Source organism: Falco cherrug, chromosome 8 (genome assembly GCF_023634085.1).
Source record: "Falco cherrug isolate bFalChe1 chromosome 8, bFalChe1.pri, whole genome shotgun sequence".
In the NCBI taxonomy this organism is placed as follows: Eukaryota; Metazoa; Chordata; class Aves; order Falconiformes; family Falconidae; genus Falco; species Falco cherrug.
Window position 1 is genome coordinate 21,962,848 of NC_073704.1, and position 22,371 is coordinate 21,985,218.

The following is a 22,371-nucleotide window of genomic DNA, read 5'->3' on the forward strand; positions in this document are numbered from 1 at the left end:
CCCGCTCTCCCATACTAGTCTCCCAGGGCTGCAACATCTGCATGTATCCTGTTGCTATTTTATTTCAAAAAGGCAAAGAACATGCCAACTCAGCTGAGCAGCAGAACAAAGAACCCTCAGTCACAAGAAAACATTAGGAAGCCAGGTTCTCACTAAGTACACATAGAAACTGTAAGCCACTAACAGAGCATCTCCTGCTGTCACACAGTAATTTGCTAGCTTAGTGGTTAGCGCACAAACAAGGATAAGCACTTCATTTTCTTCTTTTGCTGGGTCTTCTTTTGGGCATCCCCTCCCAAGATCTTGCCCCAGCCTACTGGAGGGGATGGGGGGGAAGGTTGGAGAGACAGCCTTGATGCTGTGTGAGCACTGCTCAGCAGTAGTCAAAACACTGGTGTGTTCTCACTGCCTTTCTAGCTACCAGTACAAGCACAGCACTGTGAGGGCTGCTATGGGTCTCAGCCAGGCCCAGCAGACCAATTGTCAACATAGACTTCACAAGACTTTTACTGCAGGGGATTCATGCTCTTTTGTGAGTTTGTAATTCTCATGGGCAATTACAGGAAGGAAACGGAACGTGAGAAGTCACCATATGTCACCTGGAAGCTTTGTTTCCAGATGTTTGTAAAGTTTTTTCATTCTATAGCATTATACACATACTGCTTAGGACCAAGGATCAGCAAGCAAGCAACATGCCAATCCTGAATTCCTCACTGTTTCTCTATCACTGAAGCTAATGCTAATTTTTCTATTTAATGGGAGCACAATCAGATCATTAACTCTTAATGAGCCAAGCCACCATTGATTTAATTGCACATATTACTGAAGAAAACAAAAACTTATCTTGTTCCTATGTTAGTGATAAGCAAAGCAGCCAGTTTAATGTCACTGCCAACTTAATGTCTTGTTGGCGCCAGTTTTAGTGTGGTGCCCTGCAAAGAAGCGTTTGGTAGACATGCAAATGAAACAAGTGGTAGTGCTGAAAAATATTGGGTGCAGTCAGAAAGGGGAAGAATTTACATATATATGATCAGAGTGGAAATATAATTGGGTAGCTATCTCTTATGCCTCAAATCTTAGTGATCTATAAAGATAAAAGAATGTTGTAATGATTTATTACCAGGGTAAAGGAACACGCTTCTGGGCATGCAGGCTATTATGCCAACTCCTAGGAAGACCTAGGCCCCTATCGTATTTTCATAATCATACTTCACAGTCATGATGGTATTTGAGGCCAAATACCTGTGTGTAAGAGTCAATGTCATTACATCACAGATCAACTTGGACACACGTCTTCTATGCCACTAACTAGGGCTATCTCATCATGCATTACCTATGAATATGAAAATCTTTCCAAAACTACAAGGGCTCTGGTACCACCCACACAAGAATGCTAGCTTTGTATTCGACAATTCCTTATCATTGTCTTTACTCTGGATTAGTGTTAGACTAACAAAAGAGTAAATACAGAACTTTTAAGATCTACATTTAAGATCACCTACTCTAGGTATTTATGTTCTGTATCTTGTAAATATATCTCTAAATACCAGATGGAACAAAATAAAATCACCTTTTTTACAACTTAATTTAAAAACAAGAACCATGGAAATAAGTTAAAAAAGTAAAACTAAAAGCAAAACCCACACTCTGGGTTTCATAGGTATAAATTACAGGAGAAGTGTGAAACAGGCAAATAAAAAAAATAATAAATCAAAGTAAACATTTACTCTGGGGCAAGTCTGTGGATGTTCTAAAAGAAATACAAAGCTCTTTTAATTTGGGCTTCAGACAAAGCACTGAAGCGCTTAGCTGAAAGGATTGGCTTCAGTCCATACTGCCAAAATGTAGTGAGACTTGACCTAATGTCTCTTTCAGAAGCTTGAAAACTAAGATGGGATGGTCACATCTAGCATTTGCAATTTTGCCAAGACTGCAGGCAACGAGAAGTGGATGGGAAGGTGAATGCTTTGCATTAAAGGATTTTGTAGGCCACTCACTCTTTAGCCCCAAATAATTTAAATCTGCTGTAGAAAGCAGTGAGTAATGGAGCTGGCAGTGAGTAATGATAGAAAGCTTCACCTTCTCTTTGAAAGCTGGTGTCTCAGCCTGTTTCCTTACATAGAAGAATACTCATCACCAAATCTGCTCTTGAAAATTATAATATTTGATTCAGAAAGTGAACTGGCTTGAACCTTCACCGATCCCCTCTTCTCATAAGGTATCAGAAATGACAGAGGTGACTTCAAATCCTAATTATGATGACCTATTTCACCCCTTTAGGGCATTAGCCACCACACTGCAGGGCATGTCCTGAAACACAGTGCTATGGGGTGCCGGGGTGGAGTGAAAAACCCATTAGTCACCCAACATCTACTTTATACTCATTACCTAGAAAGTTAACAGTTCATTTCATCAAACTGCAAGTTCTGGTTTGGAAGAACAGAGACAAACATACATTTCACTTCAACAATGACAGACTCTCTTTGGGAAGCAGTGTCTCATCCCACTATTATATCACTTGGTAATATAAATAAGATAGCTACAATTGAAATTATTAATTTAGAGAGGACTTTAAGAAGAAGCAAGAATTTATAAGGAACATAAAAAAACCCCCAACAAAACCAAGACCAAGGAAACAATTTCATCTTTGAGATGCTTTGACACTGAAATATCATTATTTCACTAGTTACAGAAAATGACAGCAAAACCCCTAATAAAATTAAACCTTACAGCTCTGTAATAATCATTAAGTTATTTTGATGCAAAGGAGAATAAAAAATTTAAAAAAAAAGAAAAAAAAGACTGAAAGCACACAGGAGCTGGGGAAGGCAAGAACATCTCATATGTTATCTAATATGATAATTAAATACTAACTCCTCTATGGTAAAAAAAATTCTCAAATCTGTTGCTCTCTTATGCATACATACTAAGATGTGATATGCAGGTGATGCAATGGTTTGGCTGAGTATCTGGAAGGCTGCGAACTATTCCTCTGTGTGTGGTCCATTTGTGAGTAAGAAAGCGACTACCCTGCCTTCTCTACTCTTACCACAGAATTCTCTCACTTCACTGTAACTCTTGAAAGGGGCACAGATGCCCTTGATATTGCAAATGTCTGTAAGATGTACCAATCACACAGTAGCACCCCACAATTAAAATAATCTCTTGACTGAAGAAGGCAGACACCAATGGTAGAAGTTGCATTTTTACTGTTTCTTTAGGCCAACGAAAAGGGAAACAATCAAAGCAGCTCGGTATGATGTAAGCCATCAACAGTAGACATTATAAGAAGCCCATTCATACAATATCACCTCATGAGTGACATGTTATCACAACAAAGGCAAAGTTGACAACATATGCCCATTTAAGTTAGAAGGCACCATGGACAAGACCAGTACAAACTCCACAAAGGTCTCCCTGCCTTGACAGTTCAGTGGTGGAGTTGGCAGAAGATGTAGGCGAGTGCTGTGAAGCAGCTGTTGTATGATCCAGAGACTGTGGAAAGCAGATGTCCATATGGATAGAGGGAGGGAGAGAGGGTGGAAGCACAGGTTTTTGTGCGTTTTACATTGCTAAAAATCATCATATACAATATCAGCACCTGATCATGACACCATGGCCTACAACAAACAGCTGCATGCAAGACACCCTACTGCCAATCCTCTGCCTTCCCAAACTAAAGGATATTAATGAGTTCATGGCGTACTTTATTCAACAAAATGGCCCAATCTATGTGTCTTGCAGACGTGACTAAGGCAAAAAACTTCTTTAAAACATATAGGTTGATGGGTTCTGTTGCAACAGTGCAAACTTTGAAGACAAAGCTTTGTCAGGCACTTTTTCCTTGTAAAGTGTTTTGAAAACAGTGTTCAACAAAAGTAAATTATTTTTTCTTTTTTTACTTTATCTATGACTTAAGAGCATACACCTGTCACTGGAAAAAGACAAAACCCAACAAAACAGTTTGATAGAGACACAGCTTTCAGTGAGAAGAAAGTTTTTAAATCTCCAGCAATGTACTCTGCAATTATAGCACAGCAAAAGAGCTGATATACCATGTCACATGCAGTTGTTACTATAAAGGCTTACAGGTTGCTTTATTGGGTGCAGAAATTTCTTTTATCTAGATCAGCCATTAACTGCAGTCATGGATAGTAACAAAGACAAGCTTGCCACAGCATTTTAGTGAGAATTAACATTGCTTTGAATGCTGGCTTTATTAGCTTTCATGTGCTTCTGTAGGGAAGCTAAAATCAAAGCTGAAACCCCAGGCCTCTTTCTCCTTGTGAGATGCTCTAGCAAGACAAATTTAATAACCTTTAATGCAGTTAGTTACTACCATTCTAAAAATAAATTAATATCGGCATGCATGCCACACTGACAGTATCTCACTTTCAGAACTAAAACAAAGTTGACAAGTCTGCTAACTAATTACTGCTTATTAAGCTTGGGCACATCTTCCCAAAGAGCTTGTCAGCTCTGCAAAGCCACCAAAGACCTTATGGCATCCTTTGCAAGAATGGTGGTTTGCCAGATCTTCCTCGGATGGGTTGGCGGACACAAGGAAACACAGACATCCCCCCTTCTGCTGATAATGGGCTGATGCAGTAATATCGCTTTATGCAGCAAATGGGTAAGGTGACAGTAGCAATGATTCATGTGCTGAGGGCATTACAAGAAAGGTGTTTTCAGAGAAAAACTAAAAGGGTGAAATTCACCTCTAGGCAAAGGGCCAGCACAAAGCAAAGGACCTCAAAACTAGCTCGAAGTGGTGCTTAAGTAATTGACGGGCTCTGGGCCAATCTTGCAGGTAAAGATGAATTTCACTCTCAAACTAAGGAAGGAACATTTAAGAGAGCCAAATGTGAACAAAAAAAACATTAAGTCAGCAACATATGCAGCAAAGCAAAAGAGCCCCAAGCTGCAAGGAGACTAGGTCGAGTTGTGAGGGAAGGACAATAATATAGAAGTCAGAGTATTTTGTTGCCTGGCAATTCAAGAGCCAACAAAGACTCTATAAAAGAGGCAACTCATTGGGCATAGTGTTTTAGGGAGAACCTTTTGGGCAATTGAACTGGTTCACTTTTCTAAAGGGAGTACCTCATGAGAGTAAAAGTTTTAAGACCAACTAATAAGAAGCACTTTCCACTCAAGATGACAAAAAAAGCCTTCTCAAATTAGGGACCTTAACTATCCAGGAATGGATAAACCATACAACTTTGAATGATTCTGTTCATTTGAAAATTATCAAAATGCCGTTTCCCCTTTAAAAACATACTCTTATTACATGTGGATGTTTGAAAGATACACCGTATCAAAAATTCTTATATAACTATCCAGTTACATATTAACTAAGCATTAGCTTAGATTTTAAAAGTCAAAATGAGTGTTGCCAATGTGGTGCTATGCTGGTGGCATATTCCGTTCTTCAAAACAGGATCACCTGTAGCATTTACTCTTTCTCACCCACTCCCACCAAGGCAGCATGTGTTGCTGTGATGGAAGCACACCTGCCAGGACTGCCACTGCACCTGGGCTCACTCACCATGCTTATCAGTCTTCTGGACTAGGTATCTTAGGGATGGTCTTAAGCAGACCTTGTTATTTGAAAGGATGCAGATCTACTACAGCATTACCACAGCAAGACACTGCTGACTATGAAATGAACTTTCTCTCCAGGCAACATAGCTTTCTGAAGGAAAGATCTTTTATCAAATTTGTAAAACAATTTGTTATGCTAAACTTTTTTCACTAGCTTCCTAAGGAAGCAATTAAGTGTTTCTTTGCAATTATTCCATTAAGCAAAACCAAAACAAATTAAAAAGGACTATCCCCTTTGGTACCACAGAAGTGTCTCCCTCCAGATTTTGGGCTCTGGATTTTATTCCTTGCAAACCCAGGTTTCCCCTATCAGTGGACTCAGCAAAATCTTTGATGTTTGATGAACAGCAAAAAGCCTGTTCTTTCCTTTAGTCACACAGTGTTACTAGGGAGATGTTGTACATAAAAATACCATCTAAATCATGATTTTGTTACTTTACGTATAGTCCCATATGAAAGACCTGACTATACAAAGCAGAACACTGGAATAATGACAATAGCATTAAAATGTTGCGAGACTAATTTACAACACTGTGTAAAAACAAGTAATTAAAAATACATACATAACGTAATGAACAAGTTCTCTTTCTAAAAATTAAACATGTTGAAATAAAAATTACAGTGGAATTACACAACTGATCCTTGTTAAGCTTGTTAAGCAAGCAATAGTATACCTTGTTCAACCAACCATAGTACATCAGCCTGCCCTCCTTAAACTGCAGTGATATGCTGAACTGGAAGACATCCTGCACTTTGCAAGTCAACTCAGCACTTAGAAACAACTCACAATGGCTTGTAATGGAGCATGCATTTACTGTATTCTTCTTAGTCTTTAGAAATGCTGGTATTCCAAGTTTTTCCTAGAACAGACACTTTCTTTGTGCTGAGAGAGATTGGCTTTATTAATCACAGGCATGCTTTCTAGAAGTGACTTTGTGATACTTGCTAATAGTGATTTTTGTGGTATTTGTGGTAATCTGTAATAAAGTAGAGAAATTCAGAGGATAAAGCCTCCGTGTCCTTCTGTATTACAGAATCCTATGAACCCATAGTCATGATCTCTACATACCTGCAGGCGGAGTAACCTTTTAGGTTGTAACAATTACTTATTAAAATATTTTCGTATTTCATACTGAAGACATGGACTGAATCAAAGGCAGAAAACAGAATATCAGATCATGACCATACAGCATGTTAATGGATGAAGTACACACAAAGTATAAGCGTTCAAGGAGGCAGGGAGAGGTTGCACATTACGTGCTGCTCTGGTCTGTTTGGAGGACTGGTGCATATGCTTCCTCTGGGGCTGACTACTGCTAAATAGCTGAGAAAGCTCAAATGTCCCCTCTCTGTACAGGCACATCATCAGTCCCGCTGGCACCGAGTTGCCTGGCACCTGGGACAGCCTCAAAAATTAAACCTGTAAAAATTATGAGGATTTTTTTTTAAATAGTTACTTTTACTTACAAAGCACCAGAAATATTCAGAATACATTTTCTCATGTCAAATTTTTGTCCAAAATGAAGCAGATTAAGATTACACAAACACACTGAGACCACACATTCCCCTAATTTCACCCCTCAGAATTACATATATATGGCCTGACTTATACAAAAGCTCTAAGAACTAGTCACAATGCAAAACCAATTTGCACCATAAATCCCTATTACTGTCTATGGCAGGGTTAATAGACCTATGGCAGGGCATTTAGAAGCTACCAATATCCTTCTCTGCTTAAATCACCAGAAACACAGCACTGATGGGAAATGCCATAGAAAGTTCTTTTCACAGTATGTCAGACAAAGAACAGGCAAAAAATAGCATTTTATAAAACACTAATGGGTTTTGTTTGTTAATTAAAAGCAACCTCTGCCAGAGGCATTTAAACAAGGCTGATGCAGAAATTGAGACAAATACTTTGGTAAACCTTACTGCCAGCTTAATGCCTATAATGAAAAGTAATAAAGTGAACTAGGCATACTGCTATATCAATTATTTTTTTTATTCCATTAAATATTGATAAGAACTTATATTCCTTACCAATGCCAGTAACAACTCATTTTATGAATGCAAATTAAATTCTAATTTTTATTCTTCATATGCCTGTCCTTTATATTATACCTATATGAGATTTCAAACAAATCTGTGATGTGTTATGAAAGCATAATAATATAAGTGCCTACCTTTTTCAGGAACCGTACTCCATAGGTAAATACATAAAGGTAAAATGTAAATCTCCACCTGCAAAAGGTACAAGGGATTAACTCTAGGATACCAGGTTTACATATGTTGTAGTTCAACCCATGATTTCTTACAGCACTGCCAAACCACTACATCCTGGTCACATTAACAGATGTTGAAGCAAAATAGTGGTCTGGTTTTCTGCAACTTTTATTATCAAGCATTGTGCTCATCTGCCCAATTATCCTGGCCTCCCATCAGCCCTTGAAAATACTGGCTAATTTCACCTAAACATCACAGAAAACCCCCAAATTTTCAAGGATAATTAAGTTTTTAAAAGTTTAATGAAAACTAGGAGGACAGTGGAGGACAGAGAACGATTCACATGCCCACTCCAAGAAGTGCACTTCTTACGAAACACCAAGACAGTGACAAGAAGACATTTTATCAAGCTTTCAACAGGTGACTTAAGACTATTTGATGTGCAGCACGCTAAAGTAATGAAAAGCATCATCCACGATGAGCTGCAAATTCACCAAGCAGAGTCCAGCACTTCATTTTAGGGAGTGCACTTGTGTCAGAGAGGTATGCTGCATACAGATATACATCCACAATTTACATCTGCTTCCAAAAAGTTTCCTTGATAAAGAGGATTCTACATTTTTTCCAAGTACACATGAAATAATTGTTGGCCTTTAGCTTTTCTTTTCAGACACAGGCAATCTAGAAGCTAGATCAAGATGCCATGGAAAATAAGAGAAACCAGCAGGAGTTTTAATACAAAATCATCCTCTCTCCTGTATCTTTCTCCCTTCCCCAATAAAAGACAACATACAGGGTGTCTTCCTACCTTTTGGACCCATTACTAGCTTAGGAAAGACGAGCCCATGGAAGTATAAGGAAATAAAATAAAGCCTCAAGCAGTGTAAATTCTTACAGGATTTTTTTTTTCCCTCCAAAGTGTTGGAGCAACTACACAAACATGTTTGACAAACATCAGTGAGGTACTATCTGTAACATTTATAGCAGGCTGAGATTTACTTGTTTAGTGTGAGGCAATACTGTAGCATGAATCATCCTCAATTACATATTTTACAGCACTTATAACTTTCTCTCCATAGGCAAAACTATTAGCTTACATTTAATTGGCACTGAATTGGTGTTCAGATATTACTGAATGGTTTAAAAAATGAAAGTGCTCCTATGTAAAAGAAGGTTAATGCAAACCTTCCTCTTCAAAGCTACTTTTACAAGTATTAAAAAGAAAGTTGTATCATAAATAACCCTCTGACAAGTTGAGTACAGGAGAGTATAAGAACATCAGTGAGATTTAAAGTATAATACTTCAGCTGAACAGAAACTGTCTCTTATCCTGTAGCCTCCACAGCACTGCAGAGATTAATTTATTTAATTGATATGATACAAGTACCAATCTCTTCAATGGTTCAGTCACACTAGCAATATGGTTTGCAGCTTTCATGCTAACAGTTTTCTCAAGATACTGCAAAAATAGAGTACTTTGAGGCAAAACGTTAGTTATGCTGGTAAAAACCTTCAAATCATGTGCATGGAAGAAACAGTAAGTTCTGCAATATGAAGGAAGGTTTTCTTTGGGTAACAGTTTTCTCATGAGGCCAGTCCTACAGCTAGGAAACCTGCCATTTAACTTGAAGGTTATATACCTCATCTAGTGAAAATGTGAAGGCTGTCCCTGAAAAATATCAGGAGGGAAAAAACTGTCTAACCTAATCTCACTGCAGAGCACTCACAGTGCCCTTCTTTCACTCCTAAATGTGAACAGTTATGATAAATTCCTCACAAAGTGTTTTCTTGTTTTAAAAATCCCCTCAGTATCACCTTTATTTCACATTTCTACAAGCAAAAATTTGTAACATATTTGAGGACATTTGTAGCTTGCTGTTGGGAGATGCAGTATTACATAGAGGAGTTCAAAGGCAGTCTGAAGTATTTGAAATATGTTAATGGTGAAGTTTTAGATGGTGGGTCTCAGGAATTTTCCAGTCTGCATAGACATCTGGAGGACTCTTGTTGCAGCATTTGCTGCAGCTATCACCTTGGAGGAAATAAAAAGGCCTTTTCCTGAAACAACAAAATTCAGAAACACTGATTTCCCCATCTAACTTTCCACCCACCTCACAAAGCCCTGCCACTGCTGTAGATTTGCGTTAAAAGTCATGGATTGCCCTGTAGAACTCCTGGAGCTGCAGAAAAACCTCAGAGCCAAGAACCACCAGGTATTATTCAGGTCTGTCAAAGTCAATCGACTTGCTCCAACTGTTCAAATGCTACAAAGGTGATACATGCATACAAATATATTATAATACATGCTGTTGGTCTTTCATATTTTTCCCTAGCTGGCCAAACAAGTCTGCTTGGGTCAGGCATCAGAAGGTGAAACAAGGCTCAGAACCGTGTGATAGACAAAGCTGGTCAAAATGCTAACTTCTTAAAAAAAATAACGGTAGAAAAAATTGCTTATTCCTGCTAAACAACATCCACAAAAACTATTCAACAACCTTCTGGGTTGGTGAAATTGCAATAAAGAAAAACACAAAACAAAGTCGGAATTGGCCCCCAGCATGTTTATCATCATTAATCAGCTAAATCTGGTGGTAGCAGAGCTACAAAGGACTTTGCACTGCTTTGTTCCAGGCAGCTAGCTGCCTTTTCTGTGGGCTTCAAAGGGAAGTTCTGCCAGCTCAGTACCTCAATTGAAATTTCAGTCCCATACAAAGAAGTTCAAGGAGTTTCCCTGCATTGTTTTACCACTACTTGTAGGTGGCTTATTGCTGCAATCAACAGCAAAATATCCACTGGCCAAGGTCAAATAGAAGAATGCAGGAAGGTCTGGAACAAAATGAATTTTAAGTTGTTAAAGTATTTATTATTATACAGTAAGTGAATATATCTGATCTAACTAGCTAAGTAACTATACTCAACATTTTAGTAAATGTTGCACAGTAACTGCTAACACCTGCTAATGACCTCAACAACTCGATATAATTAATGTATAACTGTCTTTTTACATAAAATAAAATAAAAGACAAAGATGTAACTAGATGCTTGTTACCTATAAATTAACATATATTGAGATTTAGATTTGTTTATATATATATATATATACACCAAATGGTGAAAATTAAGGGATGTTGTTCATATCAGCTTCAGCTGTAGAGTAAAAAAAGGCAAGGAGTCTCTCTGTAGCTGTCAGCTACGTGCTATCAGAAATTTAATGGTAGATACACCAATAATCCTTTGCACAAGGTCACACATAGATCACTAAGCCTCTGAACACCCCAGGAATTAGATTAGCACTCAGTTCTTTGCCTGGTTTCCTACCTTGCTGCACGGAGCCAGTAACCTAAACCCCAGTTTGTGCTTTACTGGGATACGAGCAGTCCCCACGTCTCCTCAGCCATCCCTTTCACTCACTAGCCTAGCAGCAAGAACACCTGCCAGGCCTTGGAAAACCTAGGTTCAATTTTCTCTTGTCACACCTCTCTCACACTCCTGAAGGGTTTGTGTTAGCCACAAAGGCGTCATGTGTAGGACCACCTCGTCTTGTGAAACTATTTTATGTAGCAGAAATACTCCATTACTTGGGATGAAGGACAGGGAGGAAAGGGACAGGAACCAGGCTGTGAAGCTGCATTATTCACTGAAAATCATATAGGCAAGGCCAGAAGGCATAAGATAAATGTTTCATGCAATGCAGATTTGTCTAGCAAGATTCCTCCAAAGGTGAACTCAACTCAACTCAATTCCCTTGCAACAGTTACTCTAATGAAATCCATCATTCACAATCTACAGTATTGTGTTTTTATCCCTCTATTTGGGTTTCACTGCAGCCCATGAATGAAGAGATGCAAGTGGAGGGAAATAGTTACGAGTAGTTACTGTAGTCCACTCACAGTATAGCCCAGTGCCCAAGCTACCTTAGTATTTTGGGAACTTAGAAAAAATAGTCTATCTTTCTGCACAGGACATCACAGAAGAGAAGGACAACTTTCTTAAATATAAGGTTATCAATTCTCATTCACAACTGAATTCACAAAGTGGTAATTGATAAAGAGAGGTCTTTAATTTGTCCTGAGTAATAGTCTCAACTTGCATGGCTGGAAAAAGCCCTCAGCCTGACCACAGTCTGAATAGTCACAGACTCCAGGGAAGATGTCTGGCCAACGGCATAAACACTTTCTAGTACCCTTTCTGATATCCTGCTCAAGGTCCTTCTTAAGCATCAGCAGCTCAAGCTGAATGTCCCCAGGTCACTGGGGACAGCTGTCCTTGGGGTCACGGTTGTCTTCAACAGGGAAAGTAACAAACTCTTCTAAAGGAGCAGTAGCAGAGCCCAACAGACTAGGAAAAGCAAGGCAAGATCTCTACTAAGATATCTTTTGTTCCCCTTTCCTCCCAGCAATACCCACTGCCCCATTAAAGCAATCCAACAGAGGCCACTAGGTGAAGCACCCCATTGTGAGTGACTGCCACATCAATTCACATTTAACTGAAAGATGACAACAGCTGAACATGCTCTTGTGAGAATTTGCTTTGTCCCTCAGATGTGAAACACTCCTCCAGTCAGTTGTATAGAGACAAAAAATTTGAATGACCCACACACACACCCACAATATGCTGCTTGAAAGACTTTTTAGATTTAAATCCAGTAAATCCAGATGAAAGTGCTCAATGAACAAGTGTTCTGGAAGACTTGATCTGTCTGCTCTCAAGAATGTTTATGAGGTTCACTTTAGTCCTGCACTAACACGCCTACAAGACTTCCAGATTGAACCAGGCTTGCGTCTGGTCTGCTTGAGCTCAGAATGAGGGAGATCAAACCTGTTTACATATGGTCCTTTGGCAAATCCTTCAGGTTGTGCTGGTGCTTACCAGGCCAGTGTTTCAAATACGGATGTGACACCCTGCAGTGAAGAGTCAAGCTAAAAAGTGACTCTTCAGCCACAAAAATAGAAATTATTTTGTAAGATAGTCTTAAAATGAATGCTCTAAAGCCCCCTTAAGAGTGCAACAAATCTGAATGCTCTCATGCAACATGCAAGTGCATTCCTGATCCACAGCACAGAGTTTCTTGACATCTCAACCCTTTTAACTTTGAACTGCTAATGAAATTTTAAAGATGCCTCAGCATGATACAGAACACTAAAAAGATGGAAAAGTTGGAGAGCCTCTGCCAACTAATCTGGTATGCCCCATTGTGCTCAATTCAGCAAAAACTGTTTAAAGTACACACTTGAGCAAGCACTTCACTGATTTTGTGCGTATGTCTAACCAGGTTCCCTTCAACACACTGATAAATTTTGTCCTTAAAATTTCCCTCCAAATTTCTTCTCTGAAATGTAAAATTAAACTTCAGCTAATGAAAACAAATTGTTCAAGCAATGTTCAAGCAAAGTGCCCCCCTACGTAATATACACACATACATATTTTGCAGAGTCCACCACATGAGTTTGTGCTCTGTGTCAGAAAGACGCCATCCTCCCTGTGGACCTGCTGTCCAGCAGAGCAAGCTCAGCATAGCTGCTCTCCCAGGAACATCCCGGGAAGAGGGCTGCTTTTTCCAAGAACAAGGTACCAGGCTTCTCTGCCTCTGTAGTTTTCCCTTTCTTCCCTTTCTTCTGCAGGAAAATCAACCGGCTCGCCTGGGAAGATAGGCACTCCTGCAAAGCCACCAGCTTTGCAGCATCCCCCCCTGGCAGTGCACAGCCCTCCCCACGTACGTGCACATCCCTTACGGCTCCAATGCCAAACCAGTACCTACTTCCCAGCAATGGTGTGCAAGGATCCAGTTATCCATCTGACTTTTGACAAGCAAACATGAAACATAACACATATACAACATTAAAAAACATAACAGCCATTTTGTTTCCGGAATTGTAGCTGTTCTTTACAGAGATGCTTTTACCACTGATTTGCTAGTCAGGGCCACAAACAGCAACACGAGAATACCACATTTTTAAACAGTTAATGTTAAAAAAACCCTCATATTTAGTAACTACCCATAGGTTCACCACACTGCCTGCAATTGAAGAAACTGGCTTTCTGGCTCTGAAAACTATTTTCAGAGAAACCGCAGACTCCTGAAGTTTTTCCCATGGAAATTCACTTCAGTAAAATTTCAGATTTGCTGTTCTCAGTCACCCGCTGCTCAGCTCCTGGCAGTGGCTGACAGACTTCTGTGCTTAGGCTTCAGGCTAAAAGCCAAACCAAGCCTACCACAAACTCCACAGGTGCAGACCTTTGTTCTGGAGAAGGTGAGAAGGCTTGAACTGCCATCACATGGCTTGTTCTCCATTTTAATCCCCACTGCCTGACTGAACTGGGCAAGCACATAGCTAGGCTATTGCAATCATTAGCCGAGACTGAAAACTATTTCTGCTGCAATCATTTCCCGTGGCTGTGATGAGTATGTTCACTGTCAGAGTGCTCAAAGAAGCGTTTCTGAGGCTGAATTTAAACAACACTGGATGTTAATTTCTTTTAAACGGGAAGCATTGCAAAGTTCCCTGCATGCTCACAGTGACTGCAAGCAGTCCATGTTTTATCCTCACATTGCATTTTTCTGCTCCCCAAAACACAGTAGCAGAGCCTTCAGCTTTCTAATTCACTCAAGGAAACTTAATCCAATTAATGCTGCTCCTGACATAGCCAGAGGTATGCATTCCTTCTAGATGGTTATGTCTAAGAAGAGATATTTAGAGGATGGTCCCAAAACCCAACAGATTCTGAACTTTTGGAACAGCTTCTTAATATTTGTGACATTGTCTGCCAACCTATTACAGCTTCCAATTTAGGTTAAAAGCAAAAACATACATCAACAAACAGCAACCCTTCTGGAAAACAACAAAAGTCCCCACAAAGATAATATTTTGTTTAGGCAATTTACCATGTAAAAATTTCAGACAGAGTATAGAAAAGTAATGCTTAATCCACCCAAAACAAAGGATGAGTAGCACCTCAAATCTTTATTAGTCTCATAAATTCAAACTTAAGACCTTTTCTATTGCATCACAAGTGTCTTATTTTGAGACATCAGCTTTTTAAGGAATTAGAAAATCAGAGTTCCAACTCTTTTCCAGGCAAAACTCAAAATAAGACAGGGTGAATGTAATTTGATAACCCAGGTGGTACACTCAGCATGCATGCTAGTACGTGTGGACATATGTTATCGTTTGCAAATTTTCAGGTATTTCCTAAAGCATTTCTACTCTATGTTCCAATCTCCCAATCTCCTTCACCTAATAAAGCTCTTTTAAAGAAACTAAGAGCTTTCTTAAATCCTAAATCTGTATGTGCTTAGGTCATGACAGACCTATACACTGAAAACTCAAACACAGAGTAGATCAGAAACACAAACAGCACACAGGACAGCCCCACTGCACACCTTCAATTGGCTCAGAAATCAGATGGAAGTGCAACTCTGCTTCCTGTACCCTCCACTAAATCTCTACTTATCTTTTTTCCTAATAACTAATCTCATACAAAGCTGCAAGTGTGACAATATGGTTGATGGCTGTAGCCCCAGTGCTCCAATTTGCTGCCTCCCAATATTTCTGTAATGATTATTTGCTGCATTTCTGCAAAGCCTGGCAGATGCAAGTGGATATAAAGAACTTCAATTACAAATATAATAAATTAATGAAAAACCAAAAAATCTTGCCCTTTTTGGCATGGTAGTATTGTTGAGTTAGACTGGAGTAACCACACAAAAATGGTAAATAGCTCCTACACTATGGGTAAGCAGAAGTTCTTTGAGGAAGGAGACAGTTATGCACAGCTCACTAAGATGTGCAAAATAGCAGGTATGATAAATTGAGAAATCTTTATTGCTTTCCTCTTCAATTTTCTGGTTTAAGATTTGACTGTCATCTGATTTTCTTCTTGGCTGCCGTTTGAATCAGGTTATTTAATATTTAATGTTACAGTGCCACTTGAGACCAGTCCTGTCCTAAATCTGTACGATAAAAATGCAGCTCTGAAAGTCTTAAGAGCAAAATTTAGTAGTGCAGAAAAAAGGAAAGGAAACAGCACTAAATTTTGAAGCGATGCTGTTCATGTTTATATAATTAGACTGATAAAGATGCATAATACAATAGGTGTTTTGGAAATTTCTTCTAGGTTACACAGCTACTGTTTAATGGTTATGCAACTGTTCTCTTCTTGAGTGCTTCGAGGACCACATCAAGTAAAGCTCTGATAAGACCTTAGAAATCTATTAGCATTGCCAAATCTTGCCCTGCAAAGAGGTACTACCATCTGGAAAGCTCATGGGAAGAGCACACAGAAAAAACAGATGCTGCTGCCATGCACCCTTGCCTGTGGTCAGGTCAACAGAACTGGTCTCTCATCCGTGATGTTCAAATGCACACAGCTGACAAGTCTTGGTGAGAAAAACCAACCCAAAGTCTTTCCAACCTGGACCTCTTGTGAGGTCCCTAGTAAGAATAGAGACTAGTCACCTGTTTCCAATCATGGTCTTTCAGCTCCCCTGTCAATATAACAATAGCTTCTCACTGTCCCGCTCTTTTCCAGTTCCAGAGGAACAAGAACTTAAAATCTTCCAGATTGCATTTTCTTTTCATCTAGCAATGTTGTTCCAGCATGATAGCCAACACATATGCATAAGGCAACTTTTGTGACAGTTAACTATCATCTTAGACCAACTTGTATTAGCCGTTTCCATTTTTTCTTCTCATGCTGAATGTTACTTTCCTGTAGCATTAAGTCATCTGCTTTAGACTGCTTTTTAGACTGCTAGAGCAGATGCTGATTCCTTACAGGTATTGTTCTTTCCAGAACTAGGCTAAATGTTAGGGTTGTAGTATGCAGCTGTCAGCATGCTCCGATCTATGCAGCACCACTGAGTTTGTGCACAGCAACCACATGCCCTTGATATTACAGTTATAGATCAGTCTTCTGTGGAGGGTTTGCTGTTTCTTCACATTCTGTACTTCCATTTCAGATGATAAACCTCACCATCTTCTAAGCAGGAGTTGCAGTGCTGTCATTGCTGATGTAAGAGGATAAGCAAAGTCTGTAGCAGTACATGCAAACCTTGCCCCGTCCTTAATTTTGTTTCCCTTTTGTATCCTGAAGTACATTTACTTAAGACATTTATGTTCCTCCCCTTTCCCTTACCCCTACACCCTCCCAGCACCATTAAAAAAAAAATTAGAGAAGCATATGATAAGCTGCTACATTAGCTTACAAAATACTTACATCTGAAGAAAATACTCAGTTCAGCTTTATCTAAAAAGCAGACAACTTACTAATGCAGAAAACGATGTAGTTAAATGCCCGCAAGGGATAAACATTAAACAACATGGAAGTTATTTCTCCTCTGTAATTGTGTCTCCATGAACAGACGCATACAGTCCATGTATATATGAAATGAAAAGTGATCAAATGTAACATAAAACCATGTAACAACATAAATACAAAGAAGAGAGAAGTACAGACTTGGATACCAATTCATTCATTGCCTTAAATGAAACCTTGCTGCCACTACCCTTCAGTCAGCAAGGTATTTTTATACAGGTTGATTGTGACTAGCAGATGTAGAGAACAAGTCATACCTCCTAGTTTCTTTCTTTTGGTAGACACTGAAATTGGCAAAGATACCAAATAGTTTTGGACTACTGAGTCTGTGTAGTTTGTAATCTCTGGTGGAAGAGAACAACCTGCTGCCAAAGGCATCTCTGGGGAGGTCCCACTGAACTAAATCTGTAAGGATTCAGTGTGAATTTGGCAAACATCATTTGCTAGTGCTACACATGCAGAACAGCTAACAACTCTTAAGACAGCAGAAACAGGAGTGAGAAGGGTATCCTAAATTAGCATTTTGTTCACGTTTGTCTGTCTTTTTAAAATAAAAGTAAGAGTGGAACTTGGTAGATACTGCATTTACTGAAGATCAAAAAATTTGCATTCACATAAGAAAAGAGAATTTATTTTGAATCTGACAGTAACTCTTCATAAGTTAATACCTGCTTGTAATAAAGTTGCACTTCCTAAAGTTATTACAGCCCAAGTGAACATTGGTCATATCACTGTCATACTACAAATACTTAGCAGGTTGAACAAAAGCAGAGTTTGAGTTAGTAACGAAATAAACATCTTGGAAACAAAAAAAAAAAAAAAAAAAAACTTTCTACGACAAAATAAGGAGGTAAAAAGTACAAGGCAAAAATTGCACAAATGAGAACTAAGGCATATAAAGGAAGAAAATACCAAATCTACAGTATAAAAGCAATTAAAAGAGCAGAACATGTTGTGAAAGGAAAAGAAATATTTTTGCTGTCTTTCCTCTTGTCCGTTCAGCTTTTAAATCCAATAACACAGATAAAATAAAGAACTGACAAGCACTATTACAGATTTGAGAAGTAAACACAACCTTCACTATTAATAGACAATAGCTATTTTACACTATTTGCTATTCTACTTGGGCAAAAATGGTTTTATTATTGGGAAGTTTAATTTAAGAGAAATAAAACCAACCCTCAAAATTTGGCCACAGTAAAATATTTTTAACAAGAAAACGAGAGTATCAGTACCTGAAATCTACTACTTAGAAGACATCAGTATCACAGGCAAACACACTAACAAATAGCTTCAAGTAGAACAAAAGAGATTATAAGAGAAAACCTTGTGCTGAATTCAAGAAGATCCTCCCCAAATCATCAAAAGTCACTTTTTAAGCCCAAGCCCTGTGAATCCCATCTACTAAGCATCAAAACTAGTCTTGAAGCCTGTAGCATCCCAGACTGAGCTCTTGCTTTCTTTCTTGGCTTTACATCCCCTACAGCTTCTGAAAAACCACAGCTCTATCTCCATGTTCTTTCCCTTTCAAGCTACTTGTCTGCAGTGTTTGGCAACCTCATTTAAAGCCAAGGCTGACTGAAGAAAGGAGTCAGCCTCTTCCATAATTAAGAGCTAGACAATTCAAGGTGCATGGAACATAAGAAAGTAGCAGCTACTGCAGTCTTTGCAGTTTTCCCCTAGTTGTTTTTAATTGTTATATTGCAACTGTAATTTTGAACTAGTGTTCACATTAACTAGAACTTGGGGAAGAATTATTTAATTCCCATAACATAAAATAATGATGAGCACACACAAACCACAAGAGAATGGAAATCTAGTTAACTTATTATAACCTTGCTTAATGTGCAATGATAATGTTAAATGATGGTGTCTTTGCAGGAGCAGCACATGAATTAATTTAAATTTATTAATTGTGTTTAAACTGTGTCACAGAAGGCAGTAAGGGCAGGGAATTCAGAGTTTTAAGTAATCCAATTTGAGGCAAGAAGGGAATTTTGTAAGATGCAAAATGAAAAGTGCTTACAGCACAGTCTAAAAATTAAGTAAGCATAGTCTGAGGACACGGCATGGACATCTTTGCCTGTCTGCTTCAGCAGAACAGCATGGGAAGAGGCGCTGGCGATTCCTGACACTTAATGTTTTATTTTTCCCCTAATCCCATGTTTGGGCACAGAGACATCCTGAGGCCCTTCTTAAAGAGAGAAAACAGATCACAGACCAGATTCACGTGTGAGCATGGCAGCTATGGTAGGAAAGGAATCACAAGGGAAACTGCCAACCTTGTACAGTTCTGGAATCTGTTTCATACCAGTCCCCAAACTAACCGAAGCCTCTTGAGCAGTATACTACAAAGTTGCAAGAAGTCTACTCCCACTTTCACCTTCACCAGAAGGTTCAGCTTTCTAATGCAGTGGGATAGCAGGGCAACAAAAGTGGAGCCAGACCTAGTATTTCACTATTGAAAACTCAGAAGTATTGATAGGAAGAGTTAGATAAAGTCGCAGGAGCAGCTGTTCAGCAGAAAAGCATTCATTCATTCAGCCGATGTTAATCTAAGCACTCCCATAGAACTGGCAGCAGGAAAATGCACTTAAAGCACTGCATGCACACCACATCCTGCTCCACCACACCATGTCCTCCCACCCTGCCACATCAGAAGGGGTTTCCTCCCCTTCTCCCTTCCACCACACCAAACCCTGAGCTATCACATTGGATACAAGTACTGTCCATGCTTCCACAGTTTCCCTTCTGTTACTTGGATGCACACATATTCACCACCACCACAAGCAACAGTACTCCAGCACGCTTATGTGAGCACCTTGTGACCCACAACAGGAAAATTTGACTGACAAGTACCCTATGTTTTTATGTAGGGTAACCCTTAACCCCAGTAAGTACAGCATGCTGCCCCACAGACCAGCTGCACAGCCGGCTGTCTGGCACAGGGCAAGGACACAGAGGTCAGGGAAGTGACCTTTACTGCATGCTAGAGCTGCAATGGTAGCCTGTACTGCTGAACTACAGCCTGAGTCAGCCTGTGCAAGTACAGCACAGCACAAAAGCGCATAATAAAATCATAAAAGGATGCATAATTAAGCTACTTATCCAGCTTGGATGCCAAAGAAATGTGAATAGTCCACAGCCTAATACAGAGAGGAAATGCTGAAGGCATAAACCCACAGGCAAACTACACTGTAGCAGCTAGGTGTGAGTGCCCAGACTCTGCCTTTGGAAAGTGTGAGTACTGAGCAAGCTGTGTGTTGGAGAGAAGGTATGTGCAAGATAATTGGTCCTGATTGATCAGGAAGCAAGTGTTAGGGCAGAATTAGAATTGCTGTCAGTGGCTGCACTGTGTTCTCACAACTTCAAAATTAGGACAGCTTGCCAGCCATTAACTTATTCATATATCCAGGGACTCAGGCTACAAATTACTGTATTTTATGTTGACTCAAGGCAACGGGTACTGCCTTACCCTCTTTCTCTTGGAGCAAGGAAGCCATCAGTGAACCAGCTCTGAATGACATCACAGGAAGAAAGATATTTACACTAAATAAAAAGCTTCACCAATACGCTTCTGCACTGACTTCACATGTGGCTTAGTGAGGAACTTAAATTCAACTCAGCCTACCCTGGTATCAGACAATGGAATCAGTAGTGTGTACAGAACTATTGAGTGCTACTCTCAAGGAGCAACATCTCACCCTGATGTAAAACAGAGCAGGATTTCTTTCTTACCTTTATATAACCAAACAGGACTCCAGGCCTTTTTGCACAGCACTAGCTTCCCTGACATGAGTCTCAGTATAAATGCCTCATTCTCTTTTTACCCTCTATTGAGGCCTTGCATTCAAGCACATCTCTCTTCCTTTTTTGTGTTATTATTAGATATAATACTCCTAAAAGACTAATAGGTCCTTGAATGTATCAATCACAGAGTCTAGATGTAACTCTTACAGTACTGTGATAAAATTGCAGTATTTTACATGCTTACTACAGATTACAATTGCCAGACCAACTTTGCTACTCTCTACACTTTAGTTGCCATTTGCTAGATGACTTCAATTAGAGTCTCCTTTTTGGCATCTGTGACTCATCTCAACTTCCCCACTACTTGCAGCTATAATAAACCCTTCTTGTGCTCAGTGAAGGTCACATCTTCCATGTTCTGGAACAATTTCACAGACTCCAACTTCCTCCACATCTCATTGAAAACCTGTGTCCTCCCCCGCCAAGCTGCCTCTCAAATCTGAGTCTGCCAGCACCTGAGCCCCTGCTCCAGGCTACACCCTTCATGACACAAATGTCATTTGCTTGCATGGCTCATCTCTTCCTTATCTCAGTACTCCAGTTTCAGCATGCATGATACTTTATAGTTAAAGACAACAGCTTTTTAAGCAAACTATAGATACAATCTATTTATCAGCACAATACCAAATACTCTGGTTGCCCAAGTAAGCAAAACAATCTCTTTAATTACAAATTGTGGCTGAATTATTGCATCAGGAGAGCAATGAATTCCATGAAAGAAACATGAAATCCTGTTTAATTACTCAGAGTATGAAAAACTTTTTTCACTGCTCAGTTTTGAGTATGCTCCTTTTTCTTTTGATACCTCCTGGTTCTTGCATGATGAAATAGGCAGTTGCTGTTCTCCATTTATTTTCTTTATACAAGTCATCATTTTCATATGCCTTTACATTATACTAAGGTGACCCTCTCTCTTCTTCCGTTGTTTCTCTGATCTCCTGTACAATCCTTGTAGCATCTACAGTCACTGTACTATTTGCATCTGCAAAATACCATACTTTCACATTACATTTGATAAAAATTTTAACTAAAAATGGCAATGGAACAGTTTGTTCTACTTACATGAGTCTAGCAGCACAATGGAAAATAGTGACAGGCAGCCCAGCTCTATAGGTTTCACCAGTAGCAGTTCTCTTCAAAGACAGAGCTCCCCGAGTAGTATAAGAGCTAGCCTTTGTTGCTCCCCCTTGCCTTACACTAACATCATCATTATATCTGTATCACCTGATGTATGAATCCTTACTCAGACATTTCAAAGAGTGCAAGGTTGCAAGAGACCAGCTAGCTTGGATGGGCTCACATTCATGGTGCTCAGGGCTGGAACACTGGATAGTACATGCCCAGGTTCTACTTTACATTCATATGAAATATAGCTCTGAAACACCATGAGGATTTCTGGGTTTGTATGGTATATTTGTCATC

At 39.3% G+C, this 22,371-nt stretch overlaps 1 protein-coding gene across 2 annotated transcripts in view; it reads right to left on the reverse strand.

Moving 5' to 3' along the window:
• CERS6 (ceramide synthase 6) overlaps positions 1 to 22,371 on the reverse strand; it is a 128,451-nt gene that overhangs the window by 55,499 nt on the left and 50,581 nt on the right. For both annotated transcript variants that reach the window (XM_055718839.1, XM_055718838.1), the window contains exon 4: positions 7,785 to 7,842. In XM_055718839.1, coding sequence (XP_055574814.1) covers positions 7,785 to 7,842 — 58 coding nt within the window. The remainder of the gene's footprint in view (positions 1 to 7,784; positions 7,843 to 22,371) is intronic.